Source organism: Felis catus, chromosome C1 (assembly GCF_018350175.1).
Source record: "Felis catus isolate Fca126 chromosome C1, F.catus_Fca126_mat1.0, whole genome shotgun sequence".
NCBI classification, from domain to species: Eukaryota; Metazoa; Chordata; class Mammalia; order Carnivora; family Felidae; genus Felis; species Felis catus.
This window is the reverse complement of record NC_058375.1, coordinates 33,838,928-33,860,798: the sequence shown is the minus strand read 5'-3', so window position 1 is coordinate 33,860,798 and position 21,871 is coordinate 33,838,928. Positions and strand designations below refer to the sequence as shown.

The 21,871-nt window shown below is 48.3% G+C and overlaps 1 protein-coding gene across 3 annotated transcripts in view; it reads right to left on the bottom strand.

Annotated features, from left to right (window-relative positions):
• The window catches only part of CFAP57 (cilia and flagella associated protein 57), a 79,678-nt gene that overhangs the window by 33,898 nt on the left and 23,909 nt on the right, over nucleotides 1-21,871 (bottom strand). For all 3 annotated transcript variants that reach the window (XM_011284678.4, XM_023258585.2, XM_019836828.3), the window contains exons 10-17: nucleotides 18,524-18,736; nucleotides 16,547-16,720; nucleotides 12,525-12,686; nucleotides 8,367-8,522; nucleotides 7,105-7,198; nucleotides 6,291-6,481; nucleotides 2,510-2,683; nucleotides 1,443-1,601 (exon numbers count right to left, since the gene is read on the bottom strand). In XM_011284678.4, the coding sequence (XP_011282980.4) occupies nucleotides 1,443-1,601; nucleotides 2,510-2,683; nucleotides 6,291-6,481; nucleotides 7,105-7,198; nucleotides 8,367-8,522; nucleotides 12,525-12,686; nucleotides 16,547-16,720; nucleotides 18,524-18,736 (1,323 nt within the window). The remainder of the gene's footprint in view (nucleotides 1-1,442; nucleotides 1,602-2,509; nucleotides 2,684-6,290; nucleotides 6,482-7,104; nucleotides 7,199-8,366; nucleotides 8,523-12,524; nucleotides 12,687-16,546; nucleotides 16,721-18,523; nucleotides 18,737-21,871) is intronic.

The following is a 21,871-nucleotide window of genomic DNA, read 5'->3' as shown; positions in this document are numbered from 1 at the left end:
AGAACCTGAGAGAATAAAACAGCTGTTACTGTTCTTTTGTTTTGTTTTTCTTAAGTAGGCTCCACATCCAGCACGGAGCCCGACGTGGGGCTCGAACTCGCAACCCTGAGATCAAGACCTGAGCTGAGATCAAGAGCGGATGCTTAACCGACTGAGCCACCCAGGCGCCCCAAGAGTTGTTGTTTTGTACCACTAAGTGGCCAGGGTCTTGCCTGTTGGCTTAAAGGGGATTCAGAATGTATCCAGGAGCCTAGAGTTGGCAAGCTATGGCCTTTGGATCAAATTTGGCCTGTTTTCATAAACTCATTCATGCATTGTGTATGGCTGATTTTACAACACAGTGGCAGAGCTGAGTAGTGCGACAGAAGCCACGCTGTGTGCAAAGACGAAATATTTACTACCTATGCCTTTACAGAAAAAACTTTGCTGTCCCTGCCACAGGCAATGGGGAGCTATGGCAGAGTTCTAAAGGGAAGAGTGACACGATTACAGAGTATGGTGGCAGGGAGCGGGGGGAGGAAGTGGGAAGGAAGTCCGTTAGACTGGTTAGGAGACTGTTGCAATTTTAGGTCAGGAGGCCTTAACCTCCTTCTTATCAACACCCCCCTTTGAGAATCTGAAGAGAGCTTTGGACCTTCCCTACACAAACACCCAGGTACACACACAAACACGCACATGCAGAAATTTCATGCGTTTCCCCTTATCAGATCCCGAGGGGGCCCACTTCACAGGTGAGAAAACAAGGCTTAGAGAAATTGCCCAAGATCCTGTGGCAGATAAATGGCAAAGCCTGTGCTGGAACCCAATTAGCCAGGGCTAAAGCCCACCGTCTCAACCCCTGGAGAATTCTGCCTACCCGAGGCAGGAATGGCGAGGAGAGAGGCAGGAGGGCACACATCCTGGATTTGCTTAGCAGGGGGCTACGAAATTTGGGTAAGCCTCACAAAATGTGATGTGTCTGTCTTCTAAGTGTTTTGTGAGAAAGGCATTCTGAAAAGGGATCCCAGCTTTCTGGGGAGCCTGGCAGTTGTAGGTCAACCGCAGGGAGTGTGCAACGTCTGTGGGGACGGTCACCCGAGGACACCTGGAGCCGTGGCGAGCAGGGGCCCTGCAGTCAGCCGACTTAGATTCTTATCCCAAGTCTGTCGCCTATCGACTGGATTACCTTGGGCAAGATACCAAACCACCTGGAGCTCGGTTTCCTGAGCTCTACAGGGGGTCCCTCATGGCCCCTGGGGTGGCCGGGAGAACTGAGTGTGGTGTGTTTACAGCAATCGGCCCAGCACCCAGCACCCAGTAGGCACTTCACAGACCACTCATCCCTATCAGGTTAAATGAATGTGTTTCAAGCATTCAGGGACCCTCTCTCCGGAGCTTGGTTCTCCTCCCCTGGGTCCATCCATCTGGGTGGTGGTTGAAGGAGGGCAGAGGTGAGCCTTCACCTTATCTTGAATCGTCTCATCTCTTTCCTGGATTTCCCGCTTGAGGCCCAGGATGTCCTTCTCCAGGGACTGAATGACCCCTTGCAGCTTCACCTGCTCCCTCTTCAGGCTCTCAATGTCATTGGTTCGCTCTTCAACCTCCTTCTGCAGGCTGCTGAACTGCAGACACAAATGGCAGCAACAGAGATCACCAAAGTCTTTGTGCTTCCCTCCCTGCCTCCCAAATGCCGGTGAACTTAAAGAGGTCCCCAACACATCACCGACCTGTGACCTGAAAACATGTCTAGTACCCAACATTTCTGGGATTTTAGGAGTGAAGTTTTGGAGATTTGGGACAGTTTGGGGATTTCCCTGGCAGCACGAGTGATGTAGCATTCTGTCTGATGAGATCCAGTCCCATCCCCTTCCGTGAGGATGGGCTGTCGGGGTCCCTGAGTGGACCCAGAGTTTTCCAGGACCTTGCCAACCTTGAAAGGTTGGGATCCATGCCCCATTAAGGTCACAGATACTGTAACTGATGAGCCACCTTGGCCATGTCTAAGAAAGGAAGAAGACATTGTCCCTGGTTCCCTGGATTAAGTAGGGTGATTTCTAATAGGAAGGAATGTGAGTTTGCTTTGAACTTGGCTTCTCTAAGGCTGAACATTTTGGGGAAACTGTGGCAACTCCACAAGGATCTGCGAATTGAATCCCACTTCACCCCAACCACCAGTGACAATAAACATGTGTCTTGCCTTATAAACCAAGCATCCCACACCCCAGTCCTTCTCCTGCCCACAGCTCCCTGCACTGAGACCCCGATGACACCTCCGGCGGGGACTTGACCTTCATCTCCGTTTCTACCCGATGTTTAACTCTGAAAACTGACTAAATCCTACTAGCCCATAAATCAAAGTCTGGGGTGTCCATCCGGTGTTGGGGCATATGCCACTATTCCGGTGAAAAGGACAGAGAAGGGACAGTGCCACAGAGAGATGTTAAGGGTGCATCTGCCTGGCGGTTCAGAGACATTGGTAATACAGCCCTCGCCTGTGCCCAGGCCTGTCGGGGAACCACACGTGCGATACCTTCTTCCTCATGATGCCGGTTTCTCCTTTGAGTCGCAGGTTTGATTCCTTTTCATCCCGAAGCTTTTTCTCATACTTGGTTTTGATATCTTGGATTTCTCGGTCTTCATCTTCTTCGATCTGTTTCTTGGTCTCTTCAAACTCTCGCAGCTGCTGCCTGACGTCTTCCTGTGCCTGGTTCAGGGAAGGGGGAGAAAAGGCACTCGACCCTTTTGTGCTGAGAGGGCGCGGGGTGAGATGAGAATGTGGGGCCTATCCTGGGGAGTGGGAGACAGAGTGCTATTACAGAAATGGGAACCAAGGCCCTGGGTCCCCTGACCTTCCACTCTCCTGTCTGTCCTCTGCCTTCCCTTCTCTTCCTACCAGATGTGGCTGCAGGCTCCCCTTCAGTGACCGCCCTCCCAACACCCCCAGACCTGTTCCATCTCTGGTCTTCTTTATACTGACACCCACGCTTCCTCTATCTTTCCTCCACTGAACCTGTGACAGTTGTAATTTTATATTTGGGAAGTACTTGATTGCCTTTTCCATTAGATGTAAGCTCCTCGAGGAAGGAAACCTGGTCTATCGTGCCCACCACTGAGTTCCCAGGGTACAACCAGCACGGGCCCACAGTTGGTACTCAATACCTGAATAAAAGAGTGAAGCCTTAAAAAAAATCTTTTTGAGAGAGAAAAAGCACGAGTGGGGGAGGAGGGAAGAGCAAGAGAGAGGGGGAGAAGGAGAATCTCAAGCAGGCTCCATGCTCAGCACAGAGCCTGACGTGGGGCTCGATCCCATGACCCCGGGATCATGACCTGAGCCAAAATCAAGAGTTGGTCGCTCAACTGGCCGAGCCACCCAGGCGCCCCAAAAGAGTGAACCTTTAACTCTGCCCTCCTGCTCCTTAATCCAATCACCTGCACGTCCCCCATCACGTTGTGTTATATTGCAATTGCCTGTTGGACAGGCTCCTGGAAGCTCCTTGATGGCAGGGCCACATCTCTCTGCTCACCACCGGGAACACCCTGCACAGCAGCTGGCACGTCACTGGCGATGAATGAATGCAAGCCTGGAGCCCGGACGCTGGAAGAACCACCTCTGCCTGGTGGACTCTGAGAAGTGACTCAGGTGTGACTCCTCTTTGCTTACTGCCCCCAAGTGGTGCAAGTTACAGATCCTTTTTCTCTCATACTGACCCTGGCATTCTCCCAAACTGCATGTACCATCCCTGGAGTGAGTGTTTCAGGGGTGAAAAGAGACAAGATGGTTTTCAAACTGGGTCCCCAAGAAAGGCTTCTCTCTTTCCCCACCACACATCATCAGGCCCTTGCTGGACGGAAGCCTGGCAAGGTGTGCTCTGTGTCCCAGAGTCGCCCGCCAGCCACTGCTCTTGCTCTGGTAGATGTCGCTAAAAAGGAGAGTAGGCCAGCCAGGTTGGCGAGAAGGCATGCCAGGTGGAAGCTCCCTAGGGAAGCTCTGAGTTGAAATCTTTGACTCAGAAGAAGAAATGGTTGTGATCACAGTGTGGGTCCTGGGAGGAAGGCCAGCCTCTCTCCCCTCAGGGCACATTCATTCCCTCCACCTCGGCCCCCAAGGCCAAGCTCAGATCAGTTTACTGGAGGTCAACAAACATTTCTGGAGCATCTAGGATGTGCCGGGGGGCCCTGGTTTGAAAATCAGTGATGGGTGAGCCATAGTCCTTGCCCTTGAGAAGTTCCCCTGGAGAAAGAGATATTAACACAGGACGCTACCGTGTAGGCCGTAAGAGAAAGGGGTCTGAGGGCCTGAGCACACAAAGGGAGGCTTGCTCAGCCCTGTGGGAGGGGACAAGGGTTAGCGAAGAACTCCTCCAGGAGTTGGCTCCTGTCCTGAGTCTCTGTAAGGGTGGGGACGAGCTGCCAGGTGAAGAGAATCATCCAGGGCAGAGGCTCAGAGGTTGTGTGGGAAACGTGGCCATCCCACGTCGTTGGGTGGGAAGAAACCGGACGGGGCAGCAGGACACGGGGCTGGGGAGGTGGGCAGGGCCAAGGCGGGGTGGCTGTGCCAGGGAACATCCCCACTGGCTGTTGGAGCTCAGCCTGCTCTGTCTGAGGCCCATGCTGTCAGGAGACCTCCACCCTCCACCTCTCACCTTGCTTATCCCCCACTGCCTGCTCACTTCCCAGCTCACTGTGGACTTCTGGGTGCCACCTCAGTCCTCCTTGCCGTAACTGGGGGTGGTTAGAGAGGGTCCTATAATGTCCAGGGTGCTTTGACCTTTACCTCGCCTCTACCTGAGCCACCCACTCTCAGGTCCATCCCCAGAATGGTGCCACCTCGGAAGCCTGAAAATCCAGGCCCTGCTCTCAGCACAGGTGACTTCTCTGTTGGCCCCCCAGGTATGCAGGCCCAGCTCTCAGGCTCACCACGTCCCCTGGCCCTGTCTTGATTCCTCCACTATCTTCCAGGCTCTCGGTTCTTTACCCCTCTCTGGCCTGGACCGGATGGCTGTTCAGCAGACCACCTGTATTTCTAGGCGGCACAACTCGGTCACACCCCAGCTGTGAATCAGGGCTGCTCTGCGTCCCCCTCGCTCACACACCTGCTTGCCGAGCCCTGCTGGGGAAAAGCGCACGGCCTGGTGGATTAATGCTGCTGGGACTCACGTTTACAACCTCAGCTGGGCTCTCAGCTGCACACCTGCCAGACGTCTTCTCGGTCATTCCCTTCCTCATTCCCTTCCAAACTCATTCCACACCTTCAGGACTCTCCCGCCCCCTCACCTACAGTACGCCATCTGTTGCAATTTCATGCAGAAAAGGCGGCCATCTGGCTCTTCTCGGTTTTCTCTTCATCTTGGGAAACTAGCTATTTTGGCAACCCAAACCGCTTGAACATTCCATGACTTTGCCTGCCTCCCCTTCCCTCCTGCATTTCCCCATCTCCTGTTAATTCTAACTCTTATTCTTCCTGGGTCTCATTAGCTCCTGCAAGCCTTCTCTGGCCTCTCAGGGAGGTCTGCATCCCCCAGCTACCCTGTGCAGCCCTCTCTTGAGTATCCACCTGTGTGGCCGCCTCTCTCACATGACTGAAAACCAGGCCCCGGTTTTTCTCTTGGTCACCCAGCACTCAAGCTGAGTTCGAAACCAAGAAGAGACCATCTGTGTTTGTCAAATCAGTGGAGGAGGGATTTCATCTTGTAAGGCATAAGAAGTTGCTAAAGGGTTTCAGGCAACCACCTTCCCCATTGTTTAGGGCCCTCGTTCCTCTCCAGGTCCTACGGGCTTCTAAAAAGGTCTCTCTAGGGGCGCCTGGGTGGCGCAGGCAGTTGGGCGTCTGACTTCGGCTCAGGTCATGATCCCATGGGTCTGTGAGGTCGAGCCCCGCATCAGGCGCTGTGCTGACAGCTCAGAGCATGGAGCCTGCTTTGGATTCTGTGTCTCCCTCTCTTTCTGCCCGCCCGTCCCCCACCCCCTCATGCTCAGTCTGTCTCTCTCTCCCTCTCAAAGTAAATAAATATTAAAAAATAAAAATAAAGAGGTCTCTACAGTCCTTAAGGCTTGAAGGTACAGTTAGGCTAGGACAACAGATACGAACTTAGAATTTCAGTCCCTAACACGGAGCACCTCCCAGCTCACTGGGCCCGCTGGTCTAGGGGAAACAAACGGTGAAGGGCCTAACACAAGGGCGGATGCTAAAAGCAGGGAGTGGGAGGGAAAGGAGTCGAAGTGAGCTTTCCCACAGCTCTTTGGACTGTTCACAGGCCAGGCCTGCAGGATGCACAGCAAAAGGGAGGTACGGCTCAGCTTCCGGTGAGTACCTCTTCCAGAAGGGTAGTTTTTTCCTGAAGTTTGGCCTCATAAAACTCCGTCAGCTCCTCCAGGGCCTGGCTCTTGGTCTCATCATTATCCCGAAGCTGTTTCTCATACTCCTCCTGCATCCTCTGGGACTTGAGCTGCAATTCCTGGTACTTCTCATATTCTAGAAGCAACTTTTGGTTGTTGCAACACTCTGGAGAGAAGCAAGGAAGGTTATTTCACACTGGACAGGAGCACCCACCTCAGGGCCACCCAGGAGCCTTTGGTGCCCTCCCACCCACCTACCAGCACCAGCTGAGACTCAAATACCTGCCCAGCTCTTTCTCACCTGCCCTCACCCCATTAGCTGGTCAGGCAGCCAAACTCCCTCCCCTTGTTGGCTAGGCAGAAGGTTTCCAGGAAAGGGCTGAGGGGTGTTTTAGGGAACCAGGGCCAAGAAGAATGTCCTGAATATGCAAAACAGTTATCAGCACCTCTTCTTACAGAAGACGAGTGAAAACTGAGGCTAGGTGAGGTTTGGTGACTCCTTAGAATACCCAGAAAGTATGTGGTGAGTCTGGGACTCAAGGCAGTCTATCAGGCTCCAGACCTGCACTTTTCTGTAACTCCTACTGGCATGCGGTAATACGTGTGTAATGAACAAGGAAATGCACAGGAGTAAAATCCACAGTGAGGTCCAGGGGATAAATGCAGCCTGTTTACAGACAAAGCCAGATTACCTGGGACTTCTGTTCGGTCCCAACGGTGGTGGGGGCGGGGGGACACTCTCAGACTTTTGTCCCCACGCTACCACGTGGCCTCTACCTCGGGACTCACCCAGGTCCTGCAGTTCCTGGCTCTGTTTGTCTAGGAGGTCGTCGATGCGTTCGCGATGGAACACATCCTGCTTTTCTTTTTCTGTTTTTAAAACCTAAAACACAGAGTCAGCTGTTCTCATTTCCACGCATCTGCTGAAATCACCCCAGGGCAACAACACATTTTATAAGTGACATCCTCCTTCACTTACAAACGTTTCTCAAGCCTGTCATTTTGCACCAGGCACTGTTCTGTGAGCCACGAGCCAGCTATCGCTTTTTATTTACATTACATTCTGCTCTGTAAGTTCCAGGCTTTATTTATATCCTTCCCACTAAATGGGTCTTGTCAATGATGGGTTCAGTTTTGGACACGTAGCAGATGGATTTTGAGGTGGAAAAAGTAAGGATTCATTTGAATTCTCTGCTGTCTGAACAGTGCCGTCAACTAAATCCTGGGATGTGTTAATGTGTCAGCTTCTAAGAAGTGTTTTCTTTCATCGAGCAGGAAAGCTCCTTGCAGGCAGAGGGGCGCTCCCAGGAGTAACTTCGAGTTGAGCTTGTGGAGGGCCCCACGTCAGTATTTGTTGACAAAGGAATAAAATAATAAAACTGACAGCCAGGGGCTTTTTTTTTTTTTTCCTTTTAGCTAAACTCTCTGGCCCATGGCGATCACATAAAAGAACAAATACCCTCTAAGCCCGGGGCTTTAGATGAAGGGCAAGACAGATTTGTGAACAAAGGGGGTTATCCTGGGAAGCCCTGTAGATCAAATCTGACTACAGGAGGGACCATTTAGACTAATTTTATTTAAACTACGGACAACCCCGAAGTCAATATTCTGGTAGCTCTTCTTTTTCTACACTTTGCTTTTCTTGTTACCTTTTTCATTTTGTTTTTAAGTAAGTTTCTCTTGATCACAGAGATAATATATTCTCATTGTAGGTGATTTGCAAAACACAGAAAAGTAGAGAGAACAAAATTTAAGTTACCCAGAAGCTCAACTTCCTGAAGTAATCACATTGCTGGCTATTTTCTTATGAACTGTTCTATGTGTATTTATTTTACCTAATTAATACCATGCACTACGGTTTTGTATTCTTCTTTGTTCCACTTCGCACTCTGCCGTAAGCTTTTCTGATGTTAGCAACTATGCTTAAAAACCACACGGTATCATATAGTTCATTGTTTGGGCTTGGCTTGGGTAAGGGAGGGCAGTTCCTTCTGGAGTAAACTGGCAATGTCTCATTATTTGTGGCTGTTGGCTCAGTCTCTCAGACAGACCTGGTTTTTCGTTTTCAAGGACTCCATTTCCTGCAGGAACTTATCTGTTAGCTCCTTAATCTTCTCAGAATAGTTCATATCCTTCAGTCGCAGCTGATACTCATTCTCCATTTTTAACTCTTCCACACGAGTCTTCAGCTCCAGCATGATCTGAGCCTTTGGGAGAAGGACATCAGAGTCAAGAACATTCATGGTGGGGGTGAAGGGGAATATTTAACCCGGGGCCTTGAGCTCTCTGAGATCTGCGGTTCTGCTCAGCCTCAGACTCATGTGTCTCAACTAGACCCTGTCATCTTTTCCCCACAAGACCCACGGGCTAAAAACGAGGAAACATATAACATAGGGGCTTCCTCCTCTGCCCTCACAACATCCATTCAGTGAGCCCTACTGGGTGCTAGGCATGCCGCTAATAATTCTCTCATCTTCAAATACGTGTTAATGTCACCTGTTAAATGAGGTCTACTTGGGCCACACTAGTTAATCCTGCGACCCTTCCCTTCCCGTTCCCGGCACTCACGACCCTGCTCACTCTGCTCATTTTTTATTATTTTCTTAGATCTAGGCACTTTCTAATATAATTTACTTATGAATTTATTGTCCTTTGTCTTCTTCCTCATTAGAATTCAAGCTCCAAGGGGCGCCTGGGTGGCTCAGTTGGTTAAGCATCCAACTTCAGCTCAGGTCCTGATCTCACGGTTCGTGGATTCGAGCCCCGCGTTGGGCTCTGTGTTGACAGTTCAGAGCCTGGAGCCTGCTTCGGATTCTCTGTCTCCCTCTCTCTCTGCCCCTCTCCCCACTCCACTTGCTCTCCCCCCCTCTCAAAAATAAATAAACATTTAAAAAAAGAATTTAAGCTCCAGGAAGGCTGAAATCTTTGTTGGCTTTGTATACTGATACATGCCTAGTACCCAGAAGAGTGCCTAACACATAGTAGGTACTTGAAAAACAGTGTTAACTGTGATTCCTGCCCCCATCGACTCTATCATCTACCGAGGAAGCCAAATAAACACATCATTACAAATTGTGATGAGCACCCAGAGCCAGGCAGCTTCCCAGGACTGTCAATCTGTCCCTCTCAATGTCTGTTATGCCTCTTCTGGCCTCACTAACATTAATTTAGGTCCTAACTTGTCCTGTCTTGCTTGTTCCTACATCTAGTGATTTCTTTCAATCTGTTGCATTCGCTGATGTCAAAGTTTTCTAAAAATACTGTGATGCACACACCCTTCATTTCCTGAAAAAGTTAATGTTAATGACAGAGATGGTGAGCACACAGGTGTTTTCCTCTCACTCATCCATGATCACCCCCCCCTCCCCCCCATGCATCCCTGTCTCATCTTTTCTGGTCTATATCCCCCATAGCCATGGACAATTAGAGAATAATGAATGTGTGATGCTCATTTCTGCATTCCTGCCCAGAGGACAAGTGTGGCCCTGGCACACAGGAAGTACTGAGATGAGGGATGAACACAGGTTGCATGTGCAAAGTCAGGGATAAGAGTGAGGACGCCTGGTCAAAGCGCTGTGTGTGATGCGGTGCAGGTGGGAGGCAGAGGGAGAGGAGGCCGAGATGGAGTCAGACCATCAAGGTCGTTGCCGGCCATGATAAGAAATTAGGATTTTCTCCTAGTGGTCCTCTAAAGGCCCTTGTCCAACCTGATTGAGCTCACTCTGGTCTCAGAAAGACCTCTCTGATGGCAGTGTGTAGCCCAGGCTAGATTCAAGCACTAAGACAGAGGGATTGGTGGGGAGGGGGTACCACATAGTACAGGCAGGGGATGGGCAGGATGGTGGAATGGAGAGATTTAAGAGACAGATTTGAGGGAACATGGTGCCTGGCGGGGTGTGGGGTGAAGGGGACGCGGCCACGGATGAAGATGGTCTCCTTGGTAGGATGCTCCCTACGAGTGGCACTTGGCCTCTCCTGATTCACTGCCTTCTCCTGGGTGCCTAGCACAGGGCCAGCAACATAGCATTAAGTGAATGTTTATCAGATGAGTGGGTCACCCCGGGGTCTGCCTCGGACTATGGAATACATTTAGTGATGGCGATGCTGGTTTCTGACACGTTGTATCTGGGCCACATGTTCATCATCCTTCCTCAATCCGTGCGCCTGGCCGCAGACGAGGCTCTCCTGAGGTCATTCCCTAACTTACATCTATCAGTGGGTCCTTAGGAACAATTTCCAAAGTCTGAAACACTTTGGAAACACTTTGGGTGTAAAAAGACCCTCCAGCTCCGCACACCCTCTCACCTCTGGCCCCACCTAGCATCTTCCCCGGAGCACCTGTCTCATCCTTCTGCACACTCACCCCTTGGTGTGGAAGAACCTTTCCCATCTGTTCAGGAAGGCTCCGTCCAAGGCTCACTTACTTCCTCTGGTACCACCTGGCTTGGGTCAGGGTCCCTTCCCCTGTGACCCCAGAGCATCGTTCCTTCATAACACCTGTAACACACTTAGTTTCCTTTTTTAATTTTACCTATACCTCCTTCCAGGCTATGAGCTCAAGGCCCCCACACGTCTTTCATTTCTGTCATCCTAGACCTTAGTATGGTGCCTGGCACATAACAGGGCACCTCTGTAAGTAGTGGTTGGATGAACGAATGAGTAGGTAAATCATGTTGTGAGAGATAGTAACATAGAATATCATAGAGTCTCAAGAAGAAAAAGAGAGCTGGGAATTCTGAGAAATGTGACTTTTAGAGGACAGGTGGAGAGAGAGCAAGGAGGGGGGAGCTGGGAAGGACAGGGAGGTTTACAGGGAGTAAGACTGCGGTCTCTCACATGCAGAGATAGAAGGGGCTCCAGGAGGTGAGCAGAACAAGGCCAAGCTGGGGGCTGGCTCAGGAGTCAGCCCAGACACCTCAGGCCTTTGGCACAGCCTGGTGTCTCCTAGTTGTTCTTTTCCCCTACCCTTGGGGTAGAATGGGGGAGAAAACAGAGAGGAGGAGGAACAGAAGACGTGCTTGCCTTCCTGCAGGAGGTCAGATCCTGACTCTCATAGGCTCTCCCTTATCCTTTCCTCCCACTTTTCCTTTCCTGCAGAAAGTTCCAGGGAGCTCTGGTAGGGATCTCTGGGAATACCTGGGTCTCATCATCCTGCTTTGGGGCCATTTTGCCTTGCTGCTCTGATGGTTTTCTCATCTCTACTTGACTGTGTTTCCTGATCACAGGGCCCTGCCTGTCTTTTTATACATGCATCCGCAGTACCTAGCAAACAGTAGGTAGTCAATAAATGCACTCTAGATCCTGGATGAACAGCAATGAATGCATAGCTCTGCCATTCTCTGTAAGCCTCGTGACTTTCCCATCCCTTTGGCATCTCCCTTAGGGAGCGTGGCACAGAGCTCTCAAAACACGTCTTCCCAGAGTGTTTAATGCATTTACAGCAGGGAGGGCCCTTTGGGGTAGTGATGAAGAGAGTGGGCTCTAGATTAAATCTCGGTCAGAACTCTGGTCCTACTACACTTCACTTCACTCTTCCAGAGTCACTTCTTAAAACATGGGGAGAGTAACAGTATCTTCCTCACAGAGATGATATAAGATTTAAATAAGAAAATACTTATAGAGTAATTAGTGCAGTGCCTGGTTTGTAGAAAACCTAAAAAAAATATGCTGGTTATTATTACCTTTACTGTTTTATTATGAAGAGAACTGGTTTTCAGGGACGTTTTCTAAATAACTTTTTTTTTATATAAAGAAGGCTCTACTAGCAATTATTAAGTTTCCCAGATACAACGGGTATAGTTAGCTTGTCAGTTCAATTCTGTAAATACTGATCGACTGTCTTCACGTGTCTAGCATGGGCTAGAAACTGCTGGTCACCCAAGGGAACTGCATGTCATGGCTACTGTCCTCAAAGAGTAGGAAGATGAAAGGTAGTTTCACAGGCTACAAGTGGAGCAGAGTGTAAGTCAAGATGACCACGTGGCAGGATGATGGGCAGGGTGGGGGTGGGAAGAGATGTAGCCGCAGTGAGGAGGGCAGCATGATGGTGGGGGCAGGGGATGTGCAAGGAGCCGGGGGGGGGGGTGGGGATCTGTGCTGGGCAGTGGGGGGTAGCCAGGCTACACAGGCCCTCGAATGCCAGTCCCAGGAGTTTGGACACAGTCTGGTAAGGAATTTCCACATCTCTCTTCGTTAGACCCAATTCTTACCTTCTCTTCCATGTCTGTTTTAGTAATGAGCACCTCTTCGGCAAAGCCCACCTCCCTCTCTCGCTTGATTCCTCGACCATCCTTATCAAAGACCTTCCAGGTAAACAGGCAGCCATCTTCAGCAACAGTCAGCAGGAATTGGTCATCAAAGGTGAGCAACATCTGAGGAGAGAAAGAGCATGGAGGGGAAGCTTTCGGAGGTCGTGGGTGACCAGAACTGAGCTGGCTGTGTGCAGGGCCTCCATTCAGGCAACCTGGGCACATCCTCACGGGAAGGAAGACAGGATCCTGGGTAAGAATGAGATACATCTCACAAGCTTCTGTTCATAAATAAAAGAAGCAAGACTGGGTCATGTCCTCTGTGGATTTGGAATCTGAAGAGTTAATTATTATCTAGATTATAAAAAGAACTCTCAACACTCGGCAGTAAAAAACCCAAACCAACTAGAGGGTGGGCAAGAAATATGGAGACGTTTCACCAAAGAGGTATCCAGATGGCAAAGAGGCACACAAGAAGATGTTCACCACGATTAGTCATTAGGGAAATGCATATTAAAACTATGGGGAGATATTACTACACACGTGTTAGAACAGCTAAAATGAGAAACAGTGACAATACCAAATGCTGGCAATGATGTGGAGAAACTGGATCTTGCACCCATTGCTGGTGGGAATGGAAAATAGCTTGGCAGTTTCTTAAAAAAAACTAAACATAAATGTATCACATGATCCAGCAATCATTCCCCTGGGCATTTACCCCAGAGAAAGGAAGGTCCACACAGAAGCCTGTACGTGATTGGTCATAGCAGCTTTATTTGTAATAGCCCAAAACTGGGAAAACAGTAAACTATCTTGCAATAGGCAGATGGCTAAACAGATGATGGTGCATTCCTGCCATGGAAGAAATGAGGTATTGATACATGAGAAAACTTAGATGGAGCTCGAGGGCATGCACTGGGCGAAAAAAGCCACTGTCAAAAGGTCACATACTGTACCATTCTATTTATATAAAATTCTTAGGGCGTGCGGGAAAAATAAATAAAATTCTTTTTTATTAAAGGTGTATTTATTTTGAGAGAGAGAGAGAGAGAGAGAGAGTGTGTGTGTGTGTGTGTGTGTGTGTGTGTGTGTGTGTGTGTACAAGTGGGGGAGGGGCAGAGAGAGAGAGAGAGAGAGAGAGAGAGAAAGAGAATCCCAAGCAGGCTCTGCGCTGTCAGCGCGGAGCCTGATGCGGGGCTCGTGAACCATGAGCTCATGACCTGAGCCCAAATCAAGAGTTGGACGCTTAACTGACTGAGCCACCTATATAAAATTCTTAAAATGACAAATTATGGAGGATGCATGGCATGTTCTCTCTCTGAATAAATAAACAAATAAATAAAATGACAAATTATGGAACTGGAGAACCAACAAGTGTTTGCATAGGACTAGGGAGGGAGGCGGGTGAGGGGTGGGTGGGTGTCACTATCAAAGGTAGCCCGAGGGGGCTCTTTGTGGCCATGAAGCAGTTCTGTGCCCTGACTGCAGTGCTGGTTACAGGAATCTATACACGTGATAGAACGGCAGCGAAACACACACACATATTGTGCCAACGTCAATTTTCTGGGGTGATATCATACTATAGTTACAGTAGATACAATTATTGGGGGAAACTGGGAGAAGGGTACACTGGACCTATGCCATCTTTACATGCCTATGAATTTATAATCATCTCAAAGTAAAAAGTGAAAGCAAAAGAATCAACTATGAAGATGCCTTCTCACCATCAGGAATGTGCGTCAAAACCTTACAAATGGGGGCGCCCGGGTGGCTCAGTCGGTTGAGTGTCCGACTTTGGCTCAGGTCATGATCTCACGGTTTGTGAGTTCGAGCCCCGCATCAGGCTCTGTGCTCTCAGTTCAGAGCCTGGAGCCTGCTTCGGATTCTGTGTCTCCCTCTGTCTCTGCTCCTCCCCCACTCATGCTCTGTCTCTCTGCCTCTCAAAAAATGAATGAACGTTAAACAAAATTAAAAAAAAAAAAACCTTACAAATGGCAATGTTCTTTCACTTGGGGCTTTTACCCCTGTCTAGCAATTTAGCCTTTAAAATAATCAGAGATGCCCACAGAAATCTGTAGAGCAGAATATTAGAGTTCATAAGGTCATTTAAATGCCCAGTTTTAGGGGCGTTTGGGTGGCTCAGTCGGTTCAACATCCAACTCTTGATTTCGGCTCAGGTCATGATCTCACAGTTGTGGGATTGAGCCCCGTGTCGACCTTATACTGGGCACGGAGTCTGCTTGAAATTCTCTCTCTCTTTCCCTCTGCCCCTCCCCTGCTCATGTTTTTTCTCTCTCTCTCTCTTTAAAATAAAAAAAATAAAAATAAATGCCGGGGTACCTGAGTGGCTCAGTCAGTTAAGCATCTGACTCTTGATTTCAGCTCAGGTCATGATCTCATGGTTTGTGAGACTGAGCTCTGAGTTGGGCTCTGCAATAACACCACAGAGCCTGCTTAAGATTCTCTCTTTCTGCCCCACCCCTGCTTGCACTCGCACATGTGCACGCTCTCTCTCAGAATAAATTTAAAAAACTTAAAAAAAAAAAAAAGTCTCAGGGCACCTGGGTGGCTCAGTCAATTAAGCATCTGACTCTTGATCAGCTCAGGTCGTGATCTCATAGTTGTGGGATCAAGCCCTGCCTTGGGCTCTGTGCTGAGTGTGGAGTCTACTTGGGATTCTCTCTCTCTTTCTCTATCTCTCAAAATAAATAAATAAACAGTAAAAAAGCCTCTCATTAAAAAAATAAAAATAAATGTCTAGTTGTAGGGGAGCCTCGGTGGCTCAGTCGGTTAAGTGTCCAACTTCAGCTCAGGTCATGATCTCACGGCTCATGTTCTCAAGCCCCACATCGGGCTCTCTGTTGTCCGCACAGAGTCTGCTTCAGATCCTCTGTCCCCTTCTCCCTCTGCTCCTCCCCAGCTCATTCTCCCTCTTTCAAAATAAATATATAAACTGAAAAAATAAAAAAAATAAAAATAAAAATAAATAAAATAAATAAAAATTTTTAAAAAAGCCTAGTTGTAAGAGAAGAATTAAGTTACGGTCCATCATTTGCTGGGATATTTGTGTAGTTACTAAAATCATGTTTTTGAGGAACACCTATTTATATGAAAAAAATGCTTATAATAGCATTAAGTAAAAAAAAAAAAGCAGCCTACAAAAGTACATACAGTATAATCTCTATTTATTTAAAATGCACACAAAAGTACACAGAAGAGTATGAGAAAAGGCATCAAAACATTAATGAGGATACTATAGGGATTTTTGTTTATAAAGTGCATACGTGTTGCTTTCATAATCAGAAAAATAAATACCTTATCCACAAAACTTCACAGCTATGAAGAGAAGAGGGGGAGTTTTCAGTTTACTTTGAGTGCAAGACCCAGGCTCAATACGGGAATGTTCCAGCTGATAATGAAAAATCCTTTCTTCATAAGGATACTGTCTGCGGGCAAGGCAGTGTAGAGTTTGGGACATAGTTCAAAGCCTTGGGTGTTGGTGTTGTTGGAGGGACAATTTACAAATGTGTGTTCATGTTTTGTGTCTGCAGGGGGACGGAGGGGTTCATCTCCTGGGCTTTGACTCTTTTTGGTCCAGGGCACTTCCGTGGGGGAGGAGAGCCAGATGCGGCAGCCAGCACTCAGCAGATGGGAGATCTGGGTGGGTGGCATACAGCTTCTCTCAAATGGCCCATTATTATGCATGGTATTATGGTGAACAACCTTGTACATGAATCTTTAGGTGTACCTCTGATGATCTCCTAAGATATATTCGTGGGAGTAGTTGAAACAAAGAGTATTAGTAGCCAATAAGGGCTCATTGAATGCGTGATTGGATAAATAAAGAGGGAGAGAGGAATAAGGGGAGAGGAGACACAGAGAGGGGTTGCAAGGATGAAGCAGGGGTGTGGAGGGCAGGATCAGATGGATCCATGGAGAGCTAGTTCTGGGAATGGGCCCCTAAAGAGAGGGTCCCTTCTCACCTTGGTGATAGGACCCGCATGGGCCTGGTACTCATTGAATTCTTTCTGCAGAGGCAGCGGGTACTTCATCGCACGGATGGTTCCCACCGAGGTGCCCACAAACATCATGCGCCCAGAATGCGAGATGACGATGGCTGTGTAGACGACATCAAAGGCTGATATCTCTCGAAGGATCTGGAACACAGACAGGTGTTCAGGGTGAGGGGCTCAGCTGTGGCCCCATGTCATTCCCTCCTCTCCTGTAATAGCAACACTTGGGCAAGTTCTGTACTGAAAAATGTTTCTCTATTCCTTACAGCACCTGGCATGGTGCCTACGCATAAAAGGCACTGATTTCAGTGTATCCTGGCTGCCTGATTGGTGAACAAGTATTCTGGGAGTTAGGATTAACGTTAATAAAAGGAAGCCAAGGGGCGCCTGGGTGGCTCAGTCGGTTAAGCATTCGACTTCGGCTCAGGTCAGGATCTCACAGTTCGTGGGTTCGAGCCCCGTGTCAGGCTCTGTGCTGACAGCTCAGTCTGCTTCGGATTCTGTGTCTCCCTCTCTCTCTGTCTCTCCCCCACTCACACTCTGTCTCTGTCTCTCTCAAAACTAAATAAACATTAAAAAAAATTTTTTTACAAGGAAGCCAAGCCCCATTTTAAGGCTTTTGCATGTTGTAACTCATTTGATCCTCACAAAAACCCTTTGGGGGTAGTTACCGTTACCCCTATTTTAAGATGACGAAACAGAGCCACACAGACAGCACCCACCTAGGAAGTGGCAGTCAGGCCTGAGTGTCTCTGCTCATGACTGCTAGGCTACCTCACATCTCACACTCAGAATGCGTGATGGATCATACAGCCATTCAGCAAACAGTTATTAATGCCCGTTACACAAACAAAACTATACTATCAGGAAACTCATTTTGTTTTTCGTGAATTCACTCACCGTGCCTTCCCTCCATCCAATCACCCACCCACCCTCCCACCAAACATTGAGGGAATGTTTGTGTGGGTCATGCAGCGTGCGCCGGCTAGTAGGGACAGCAAGAGGCGAGAATTGCGGGCCTGGCCTGAAGGGGCTTGTTCCGGTTCAGCACTGTAAAAGCCACCACACAATTAGGACTAAGCTACTTGGGGGCACAGTGGAGAGACCCCTCCTCTCAGCTGGGCTCCAATCATGGCGAAACCCGTCTCGGGTCAGTCTGCTGCCGTGGTGTCTGTGCGCTTTCCGGCCCCAGCGCCAGGAGGGTGACGAGCACCAAAGAAGATCGGCTGTCGCTGGCGCCTGGAGAAGGATCCAACCACGTTTGTGCGAAGTGTCTCTGCTGCACTCTTCTCTCCTCCCTCAGCTATTTGGAGCCAAATGTGGTAATTCCTAAATTTCAGAGTTTGGAGGTCTCGAACAAATGTGGTGGCCGAGCCGAGGCGACAGCGGTAACTATACTTCCGTCTCTACCCCAGGGTAAGCATGCAGTTTGGAGATGCTGCTGACCTGCGGGCCTGGAGGGTGGAAGAGACCTGTAGCCAGCCAGCAAAACAGAAGGAGAAAGGGGCCCCACGGTTTAACCAGTCAGGTAGGGCGCCGGGCAGGAAATCCCAGAAGTATCAATAACGGAATGACCCAGAGGGTCGTCCCATGAAGAAGGGACCCTGTTCTTTTTTTTAATTTTTTTTTCCCAACGTTTATTTATTTTTGGGACAGAGAGAGACAGAGCATGAACGGGGGAGGGGCAGAGAGAGAGGGAGACACAGAATTGGCAACAGGCTCCAGGCTCTGAGCCATCAGCCCAGAGCCTGACGCGGGGCTCGAACTCCCGGACCATGAGATCGTGACCTGGCTGAAGTCGGACGCTTAACCGACTGCACCACCCAGGCGCCCCGAAGGGACCCTGTTCTGACGAGCCCTCTTCCCGTCACACTTCCTGCTGCGCCCGTGGAGGCTGTCTTCTGCAGACCAGCGGACAGCCCGGAGGTGGGGCCGGGGCAGACTCACCGAAGAGTCTGCAATCTCCTTGAGGGTCTGGTCTGATCCAACTGCAAAGATAATTTTGGCATCGGGGGAGACAGTAACACAGTTGTAACTGCAGGACTTGAGAACGCATTCTGTCTCTCTCTTTCCTGAGGACAGATTCCATTCATAGACAGCACCGTCTGTGCCGCAAGAGATCAGTTTGCTGTCATCCGCGTTCCACACAACCGAGCGAACCTACAGGGGATGAAGGCGTACCCAGTTAAAAGCGTGAATATGTCCCTGTGTACACGCGTGCACACACACACACACACACAGACGCCTCATTAGGGAAAGGAGGATGAACTCCTCACGTGTTCCACTAGACTGAGGCAGAATGTCCTTTCCTGGCGCGTGCCCTTCAGCAAACCCAAAACTGGCTTTATTTGGAACAGAGCATGAACAAGTCTACCCTCTGGGCATTGTCTAAAATGATGGAGGTATCGGTGTAGTGCGATTAAGAAAGGGCTGGCAGGTCCACAATATGAGCAAATAGCAGAGCATGACAATTTTAATAGAACGAGGGAAAGACACGGTCAAGGAGAGACCTTCTGCAATCATAGACAACTCCGGGGGTCGGGAAGGCTGTGCGCATGTGCTAAGCCGCCCCACTCAAGAGCAATCGGAGCAGGATATGGGGAAAACTCGAAAGCGTCTTCTGAGCTGCACAGGGACCACCCATCAACACAGGGCAGACGCCTCACTAGCACAAGGGGTTTAAACATAGTATCTGACCAAACCCTAACGGAATAATAATCTCCTCTGGTCCACGGGCATCTCCCAGGAAGCCAGGCTTAGAAATAAAATCACACTTATCCCTGGCAGCCTGGAAGACTGTGTGCATGGCTAGGGCTGCACTCTCTCAGGTACAGAGAGAGAACCTCCAAACTACTAGAACCGGGCTGAACAAGGAGCAAAAAAACGTGAACTCTGTGAACTGTGATAGCCGCCTCCCAGCCACACAGATCCAATGGTAAGGGTTGAAAGTGTAACTGGCTAAGGGGGCTAAGCCCAATCTGTGACTAATGAGTGGCTCAGGTCAACGCAGGGGCAACCAGAGAAAAGATAAAAAAAAGAACAAAAATCTGAGCAGGGACATCAAGGCTGCACACTGCAGGGGAAAGAAAGACTTCTCAGGATTCGTTCAGCCAGCTCACTAAACAAAGAAACAAACAACAACAACAACTTTCTAGATCTTCCCCTTGTCATATTTATAACTCCCTTCTCCAATAGTGAGAGTCCTGGCTCCCATTATCTTCAATATATTTGCTTATTTTCTCATAAGGAACCAACCTGCTGACCCACTGGCCACCTCTTTTGGTATTTCCATGACTGCAACCCTGTGGGGCACCTCCTTAACCACCTCCTCAGCTCCACTTCCACCTCTTAAATTGGATTCTCTGTTTGTTACTATTATGTACAAATACCCTTGAAAAAATATAGTGACGCTATTTCCAACACTATGCCTAGATTCACTAATTTTAATAGTTTCTCTGAAAACTCTTTGAATTTCCTACATACTCAGTCATGTTGTCTGTGAGGATCTATTTATTCCTTTCCAATTTCTACGCTTTTTATTTTGCTTTGGTCTGAATGTTTCTGTCTCTTACTCCGCCCTGCACCCCCCAGTTCGTATGTTGAAATCCTTACCCGAGAAGATGATGGTATAGGGAGGTGGGGCCCTTTGACAGGTGATTAGGTCATGACGGTAGAGCCCTCATGAATGGAATCAGTAAGTGTCCTTATGAAAGATGCCCCAGAGAGCTAGCTCACCCCTTCTACCATGTGAGGATATGAGAAATCTGCAGCCAGGAAGAGGGCCCTCACCTACCCATGCTGGCACCTGAGTCTTGGACTTCTTGCCCTCCAAACTGTGAGGAAACTTTTCTGTTCTTTATGAGCTACCCAGTCTGTGCTGTTTTGTTATGGCAGACTCATGGACTAAGACATATTTCCTTTTCTTGTCTTATTGCACTGGTTAGGACTCAGTACCAGGCTAACAGAAGGCATTGTCTTTTGTTCCCTATCTCAGAGGGAATGCTTTCATAATTTTAGGATCAAGTATGCTGTTTGTCGTAGGTTTTCTTAAATATCTTGCATAAGATTTTTATAATAGAAGTTCCATTATTTTTTAGTTTGTTGTTTTTTTATTTTTGTATTATTTAAAATTTTAAAAATATTTATTTACTTTTGAAGGAGAGACAGAGCGTGAGCAGGGTAGGGGCAGAGAGAGAGGGAGACACAGAATCCGAAATGGGCTCCAGGCTCTGAGCTGTCAGCACAGAGCCCGACGTGGGGCTCGAACTCACAAACCACAAGATCATGACCTGAGCTGAAGTCGGATGCCTAACCTACTGAGCCACCCAGGTGCCCCAAGTGTTGTTTTTTAAAATCGTGAATGGATATTAAATGCTATCAATTTTATTATATCTGCATTTATGGAGATAAACATATGATTTTTTCATCCTTATTATGCTAACGTGGTGTACCACATTAATTGATTTCAAGTTGTAAAACAATCTTGTATTCCTGGAATAAATCCAACTTGGTCATGTTGTGTTCTCCTTTTTATATATTGATGGATTGGCTTGATAATATTTTATTTCTATGGTCACAAAAAAGACCAGCTTAGCATTTCTTCCTTGTGATGTCTTTGACAGGTTTTGGTATCATGATTATGCTGGCCTCACAGAACAATATTGGGAAGTATTTGCTCTTTTCTCTACACTTTGCAAGAGTTTCTTCAATATTATTAGTGTCATTTTTTTTTTTTTTTTTGCTTACAAGTTGATATAATTCTCCAGTGATATGCTCTGGGCCTAGAGTTTTCTTTATAGGAAGGTTTTTAAATGATAGACTCAATTTTTCTAGGAATTTGTTTCCTCTATATTATTCAAATTTATTTTCATAAAGTTGTTCATAATATCCCCTCATGATCTTTTTTTATTATATAGGATCTGTACTGATATCCCCTTTTCATTCCTCATACTGGTTATTTACCTTCCCTCCTTTTATTCTCCTCTCGTAATCAGTCATGTTAAAGGCTTATCCATTTTGCATTTTCAAAATGCTAAGTTTTGGGGACACCTGACTGGCTCAGTTGGTACAGCATGCAACTCTGGATCTCAAGGTTCTGAGTTTGAGCCCCACATTGGGAGTAGAGATTACTTAAAAAAACCTGGATTGCCTGGGTGGCTCAATTGGTTAAATGTCCAACTCTTGATTTTGGCTCAGGTCATGATCTCATGGTTCATGAGAGCCTCATATCGGGCTCTGTGCTGATGGTGCGGAGCCTGCTTAGATTATCTCTCTCCCCTCCCCCCGTCTCTCAAA